The sequence below is a fragment of the Talpa europaea genome (assembly GCF_964194135.1).
Source record: "Talpa europaea genome assembly, chromosome: 6".
Lineage (NCBI taxonomy): Eukaryota > Metazoa > Chordata > Mammalia > Eulipotyphla > Talpidae > Talpa > Talpa europaea.
In genome coordinates, this window is record NC_140072.1 from 64,876,808 (window position 1) to 64,884,686 (window position 7,879).

Genomic DNA, 7,879 nt, shown 5'->3' on the forward strand with positions numbered 1-7,879 from the left:
ACTTACCAGAAAATTTACAAAGAGAGATGATATAATCATGAAATTTTAGTGGACAAAAAAGCAGTTGTAACTTTCATATAAAAATAATTTATCCTAGGGCCTCCCTGGTGGCACAGGGGTTAAAGTCTCAGAGCTATCAAGCTATCAGCCGCCACTGCAGCATCAGTTCAATCCCTAGCCACGGAGCTAACCCACACGGCGCAGCAGACCTCTCCTGTCTTGCCTGCTGCTCCCCTCAGCAGTGTATTTCAGTAGATCCACCTGTTCTGCTCCCCATTCTATCTCTGGTAAATCCTCTCACCTCCTCTCATATCTGTCCTACACCCCAGTTCTCCTATGCATAAATAAATAAAAATAAATCTTTAAAAATAAAATATATAGGTTGATAGATATATGTGCCTTGTTAGTGAGGAACAGAAAAATTATTTCTAAAAGATGTAAGAAAACAGTGATAATCCATCGTGATCTCATTTTAATAGTTCTGTGGTTACAAAAGCATATATTGATCTATTCAAATAGAATTTAGTGATATGTTATTCTCTCTGTGAAGTACTCAAATCCAAAAGGCACCTGGCCTGTCTTGCCTGACTGGGCAGGGGTTGTGTGCTGGAGGGTGGGAGGGTGAATATCACTATGGAGCCCCAAACATGGAACTCAAGAAGGCACTGGCAACAGTTGTGTGCTATTAAAGAAGAAGCCTGGAACTAGAACAGGGATATAGAGTCGGGTCCTGAACTTGGCCATTGTGGAGGTGTGGTCTTGAACAATTCATCTCATGTTCTCATTTGTAACACTCCTGAGAGTGCTGGATCCCTATGTGATCTCCAAAGTCTCTTTCCAGTTCTAAGATGCCAGGATTCTGAGAAAAGCAAAATGAAGGGGAATTATCAAGAAAAACACAAGTGTTGGGAAGAACAAGAAGCAAGCGTCTGGGCTTGGCACATAAAACCGGTTTAATAATATGAACCACTAAGAAGAGTGATTTAAATGACTGTGTGATTTAAATGACCTGCACTTCTGGCCTGTACTCCAATTCTTGATGTATAAATAAATCTTTTTTTAAAAAGTTTCTTTTTGTGCCAACTTAAATAGTAGTTGTCAATACAATAAAATTCAATGATGATTTTGTAAAAGATCCTCGTCCTGGTTTTTGGAAGTTTCCATGGTGATAGCAGTGATGTTACTGGGTCATGAGTACCCATGATCAGAGCACTGAGAACATGTGCTACTTTCAAAGTCCCCATTAAATATGATATACCTAACAGACATCTGCACAAACACAAATAACTTTATTCATGTTAGAACAGTGTTTAAGAAGACAGAGTTTTAAGGACTCTTGATATAATCAATTTCTTGAACTCAGATTTGTTTTCAAAAAACTATATTCACGCTGAGTATTTTACTTACAGAATTTTGCATGTAGCCCACTATTTCTGCCTAAAGGTAAAATACTGACTGGATTTGCTTAATTCCCCATTGTTTTGCTGTTTCAACATGATTGTTATACCCCCTGTCATTTCATTGTTCAGTCTAAGGTTATATTTCTTTCACTTTTAGCCTCTTTTGAGCTTCATTTTCTCTCTTTATGTTGTCGAGTATAGCTTCGAGGTATAGGGGATGATTTCCCAAGGTCCACAACAATTACCTCCTTAGAAAATGTCACTCCTTTTAAAGGTCTTTTGTGGTTTTCAGCAGCTGAAGGAGGTTTATGCAAACTCTGATCCTGGAAGAAAATGGGACAAATTGTATAAATTGATCAATTAATGAATGCAACAAGTCCTGCTTTTAAAAAACATAGGTTGATTGGGCCTCACTGGTGGCACAAAGGGTTAAAGTCTCAGTGCTATCAAGCTATCAGCAGTCACTGCAACTTGAATTCGATACCCAGCCAGTGAGCTAACCCTCATGGTGCAGCAGACTCCTCCTGTCTCGCCTGCTGCTCCCCTCAGCAGTGTATTTCAGTAGATCCACCTGTTCTGCTCCCCATTCTGTCTCTGGTAAATCCTCTCACCTCCTCTCATATCTGTCCTACACCCCAGTTCTCCTATGCATAAATAAATAAAAATAAATCTTTAAAAATAAAATATATAGGTTGATAGATATATGTGCCTTGTTAGTGAGGAACAGAAAAATTATTTCTAAAAGATGTAAGAAAACAGTGATAATCCATCGTGATCTCATTTTAATAGTTCTGTGGTTACAAAAGCATATATTGATCTATTCAAATAGAATTTAGTGATATGTTATTCTCTCTGTGAAGTACTCAAATCCAAAAGGCACCTGGCCTGTCTTGCCTGACTGGGCAGGGGTTGTGTGCTGGAGGGTGGGAGGGTGAATATCACTATGGAGCCCCAAACATGGAACTCAAGAAGGCACTGGCAACAGTTGTGTGCTATTAAAGAAGAAGCCTGGAACTAGAACAGGGATATAGAGTCGGGTCCTGAACTTGGCCATTGTGGAGGTGTGGTCTTGAACAATTCATCTCATGTTCTCATTTGTAACACTCCTGAGAGTGCTGGATCCCTATGTGATCTCCAAAGTCTCTTTCCAGTTCTAAGATGCCAGGATTCTGAGAAAAGCAAAATGAAGGGGAATTATCAAGAAAAACACAAGTGTTGGGAAGAACAAGAAGCAAGCGTCTGGGCTTGGCACATAAAACCGGTTTAATAATATGAACCACTAAGAAGAGTGATTTAAATGACTGTGGATGGGCCTCCTGGTGGCGCAAGGAGTTAAGCACAGCACTATGAAGCAAACGGCAGCCTCTGCAGCAGCCTCTAAGTTTGATCCGAGGCCAAGGAGCTACCCACATGGTGCGGCAGCCCTCTTCTGCCTCGACTGCTGTTCCCTTCAGTAGTGTATTTCAGTCAGTCTGCCTGTTCTGTTCCCCACTCTGTCTCTGGTGAATCCTCACCCCCTGCATCTCTGGCCTGTACCCCAGCTCTTGTATGCATAAATAAATAAATCTTTAAAAAATAAAAATAAGGGCCTCCCTGGTAGCACAGGCGGTTGAACACAGCGCTGTGGAGCTGTCCGTGGCCTCTGCAGTGCTGGTTTGATCCCCGCCAGCCTTGGAGCAACCCACATGGTGAGCAGACCGCTCCTATCTCACCCTCTGTTCCCCTCAGCAGTATATTTCGTCAGTCTGCCTGTTCTGTTCCCTGCTCTGTCTCTGGTGAATCCTCTCACCCTCCCGGGCATCTGGCCTATACCCCAGTTCTTGTATAAATAAACATAATTCTTAAAAATAAATAAATAATAATTAATAAAATAAATAAATAAATGACTGTGGACACCGCAGGCCTTATAGGTCCAAACTAAGTTACAGGCAGACAAGACTATTATTGTATCTAATCAAGAAATGTACCTCCTTTTCAAGCTAACATTCCAAATTGCCCCTCAGAATAGAAAAGCCCATCACCTCTTTATCATCTTTGTCACCATCCTCAGCATCTTGCTTCTCTTCTGTTTTGTCCTCGTCACCCACTTTGTTCTCTGTGGATATGGGCACTGATTCTTTACTGTGTCTCTGGACAAGAATGCCAGGCCTCGGGGGCATGTTCAAGTCCACGGGTTGCTTTAGGGGAGTCCTAGAAATCCATCAATCAGTAAACTTTTAAAAATTTGTACAGGGCCTCCCTGGTGGTGCAAGGGGTTAAGCAAAGCACTGTGAAGATATCCACAGCCCCTGCAGCAAGGTTTGATCCCCAACCAGGGAACTAATCCACATGGCAGAGCAGACCTCTCCTGCCTGGCCCGCTGCTCCCCTCAGCAGTGTATTTCAGTAGATTTGCCTGTTCTATTCCCCACTCTGTCTCTGGTGAATCCTCTCACCCCCCGCACCTCTGGCCGGTACCACAGTTCTTGTATGCATAAATAAATCTTAAAAAAAAAATTTGTACATCCTAGCCACCATTCCCACATGCAAAAAACAGCTTTCCACTACACTGCAAGATGCAGACTTACTTTCCTTGGTCTCCTAAATTGCTCTTCTCCACATTAGCAGCTAAACAATCTCTACCATCTGTACAAGGAACGTTTTCTGAGTCTTCCGTTTTCTCGATTTGGAAACTAAAAAAACAAATAAAAAAATTTCAGGGAAAAAAAATTGGTCTTGATTTTAAGACTTGGCTTGGAACTTCACTTTTAAAAAGAAACTAGCATTTCTAAATCCCTGAAATGGAATAAGTAGATAGCTACAGCAGTATTCTTTGCTCAATTTTAAAATGTTTTATATTATTTCTAGATAGATTTTCTAGTGTGACTTGAAATTTGATCCCAATTTATCAGCATGAATTTATACCATTTATATAAAAAAGCCACCAATAAAAGGAAGATGCAAATGAGACAAAGTAGAAGGATGGTGAAGAAAGTGTTTGCTGTGGTTTCCAATCTCATAAGGTTAGTTAGAAGGCTCATCCACGCTCACAATCACAGACTGTCCAAATACTTTTTTCCAGCTCAGTTTGAAGGTCGTTCTCTTGTTCTTTCAGTTTTCTAGAAACAGAAGAATAAAAGGTGGTTTTCTTTGTTGTTCTTACGACGAGTATCATAAAAGAAGCTCTGCTTATTTCGGCGGAGTTGACTCACACTGGCTAATTTCTTTCCATGTGTTGGGGGCTGAGGTGGCTAGAGGGGAGACTGAGCTGGGACACTTGTGATCACTCAGGTCACCTCCCCTCACCCCAAAAAACGATCAGAATCTGGAGGAGAAAGGAATTGGAGCAGCTGGAGCTGAGCCCAGCTCCCCATTCTTTCTTCGGTGACATCACAGAATCATGGAACCACTGAATTAGAGAGACAGGAAGGTCACCCAACCCACCCATCACTTGAGGCAGAGGAATCACAGAACTCTTCTCAGAGGGCATGGGTGAGTGCTGCAACACACTGTTCTGGCCACAATTTGGGTAAGAATTTTCCTTAGTCTCCAAACACCATCTTAACCTCAGTTAACATCTTGCTGCTGCTTTCACAGACCATGAAGTGCGGGCCCACTTTCTTCTTACAAAATTCCTTTCCATGACTCTCAGGTCAGTAATCAACTTACCTCCTAATGATATTCTCTCCAGGTTACAGCCCATATTCTTCAGATTCTGCCGGACTGGATCTACTCCCCAGACACACAGGGAAACAAGCTCTAAAGGGCCTGGCAACAGAAGAAGATGAAGAAGATGCTCAGAGAGAAGATGACCTGCAGTCTTGACCTAACTCCAGGCGAGAGTGAGTGATGACAACAAGGAGGAAGAGGGTAGGGCTACGGTTTTCTGAGTGTTTAGAAAAGGAGCTACAAAGGAATATGGCAGCTGCTGTCAAAGTCAGAAGGTGAGCTCTGGGGGTCTTTGGGTTGCAATAACAATAGCTCTCCTGGGATCTCCCTGGTGGCACAGGGGTTGAAGATAGCACTATCAAGCTGTCGCCAGCCACTGCAGGAGGAATTCGATCCCCTTGCCAGCCAGGGAGCAACCCACATGGTGCAGCAGACCGCTCCTGTTTCGCCCGCTGCTCCCCTCAGCAGTTCACTTCAGTAGATCCGCCTGTTCTGCTCTCCACTCTTTCTGGTGAATCCTCTCGCCCCCCACACCTCTGCCCTGTACCCCAGTTCTTGTATGCATAAATAAATAGATCTTTTAAAAAAAATAGCTCTCCTCCTGAAGTGCAGGGACTGCGACTTTTTTGTCCTTAGATAAGCCACCAAATCAGGACCTGCACATTCCATAAATGTTGAATAAATGTGTGTGTGTGGGGGGGGGCATGTGTAAGCATAAGTGGAGTTATTGGAGGACTCAGGCCAAGGCTGATTTTGTAGATTATGTGAACATCTGAGGGCCTCTCTGGTGGCACAGGAAGTTGGGCACAGGACTGTGAAGCTATCCACAGCCTCTGCAGCTCGAGTTCAATCCTGGGCCAGGGAGCACATGGTGCTGCGGCCCTCTCCTGACTCGCCCGCTGCACCCCTCAGCAGTGTATTTCAGTCACACTGCCTGTTCTGTTCCCCATTCTGTCTCTGGTGAATCTTCTCACCACCCACACTTCTGGCCTGTACCCCAGTTCTTGTATGCATAAATAAATCTATGAAAACAAAATCATCTGGGCCTCCCCAGTGGCTCAGCGGTTGAGCGCTGGGTTGCGAGGCTTGTCCTTGCTTTCCATCTACACTGCTGCCAGACTGAGACTTCTCTTTTGTCTTCTCTTATCTCATGTCCACGTAAAAGATTTCTTTGGGAGATGCGGATATTTTGTATAAATCTACTGTGGTCACACTGGTCTAAGCATGTGTAGAAGCCCACCAAACTGTATACTTAAAATGAGAGTACTTTCGACTCCTTCTTTTGTAGATATTATACCTGAATAAAAAGGGGGAAAGGGCCTGCCCCCATCTGAGTGAAAGACAGCGCTGGTCCAGAGTGCCTGCTGCTGCCAGCTGGTCCTGTCTCTCCAAGATTAGTTGCCACATACTCTGCAAGCAGAGCCCTTCAGCAAGGATACAGTACCGAAACAGATCTGCCCGTGGCCCAGCAGCTCCACCTCTTATTGCGTACACTAGAGAAGGGAAAGCCAGACTCAACCAGATGTTTGTGCCTTTTTGGACATTAAATAGGTTCTCTTTAGTCTCCAATGACAACTGAAGTAAGAGTCTCGCCTTTTTTTCCCTTTGATCAAATTAATGCAGACTTTTCCTCTATCAAGTTAGTGGGCTGCTTGGAAATCTCATTTTAGGTTTTAGAAAGCTAAGTATAAGTTCCTGAAACTCTTCGAATTGTGATATTTAATAGGGTACTTCGGTTAAACTAGTTTTATTTTTCCTTTTACATTGATAGTCAAAACCTCTCAAAACCATTTTTATTAGAGGATGAAAGAGAAAAAATGGCATCAGATACCAAGATAAATGGCTCTTACCACACTACACATAATTTCCACACAGAAAAATTTGCTCTGCTGAAAAATCTTTGTTATTTATGATTCGCAGTTAACCTTTTCATGCAGAAGTCATTTAAAAACTTCAGAAAGTCATTACAGCTTGATAGGTTTCAGGCAATCTATTCATCACCCAAAGGATTTTCATGGAACAAGTAGCACCGGTTTGCCTTTCGCAGGATTGGTGATAGCAGACAGCACTCCTCTCGGTAAGAAAATGGGCACCAATCCCCAAATGTGACTTTGTAGTAGAAGCACCTGAAAATTCAATGCGAAAGATTTAGCCAACTTTGACAGTTAAGTTCTACTCATCTGGAATCGAAAAGTCCTTGAAAGAGAAAGTGTCAGAAGCAGTGTACAGTTGCTATTATATTACAACGGCCCATATTTGGGTTATAGCCACAACACTTGAGAGCCACCCCACCCGCCCCCCTTCCAGGGCACATTAAAGTTCCCTTGTCTTGTGCTCTGCTACAGGCTTTGTGAGGATGGACGAATACAGAGTTGGATTCAGCACACTGAGCCATCACTTCAGAGGCCCCAGCCCACTCTCCTGGATTGTGAAGGGCCCACATGGGCTGCAAGCAGGAGAATGTTCTTGCCACTTGTTTGAGCATCATGTCTCCGCCTGAGGCTGCTGCTGTTAAAGGTGACGTTGTTACCACAGCTGTTTACCCAACTGGAACAAATTGGTGGGAGTAGTTTGTTCCTCCTCTTTTTTCATTTTCTTCAACTTATACACTTTTTGCCTTAATTTCCTTCTAAATATAATTTTCTCTAAATATAATTTTCTCTAATGTGACACAGTTAGTGAGCCCCACATTCCAAGGACTTTGAAAACCAGATTGGTCCCTGATCCCATACCTTTTCTGAAATGTCTGGGAAACATGAAAACTGATCTGGTTTATATGTTTCTGGGATACAACCTGACCTATTATTATGAGTCCAACCCAGGGCCTCCTTG

The 7,879-nt window shown here is 43.0% G+C and overlaps 1 protein-coding gene across 1 annotated transcript; it reads right to left on the reverse strand.

The window, feature by feature from the left end:
- Nucleotides 1-1,570: 1,570 nt before the first annotated feature.
- Nucleotides 1,571-4,586, reverse strand: LOC311171805 (uncharacterized protein C2orf74; the record flags this gene model as incomplete). The annotated part of the gene is made up of 4 exons (XM_084234856.1): nt 4,304-4,586; nt 3,967-4,071; nt 3,422-3,590; nt 1,571-1,723 (listed from the first exon to the last, which is right to left on the reverse strand). Exons 1-4 carry the CDS (start codon nt 4,417-4,419, stop codon nt 1,571-1,573), a joined length of 543 nt encoding a protein of 180 aa, XP_084090982.1. The 5' UTR covers nt 4,420-4,586.
- Nucleotides 4,587-7,879: the final 3,293 nt, after the last annotated feature.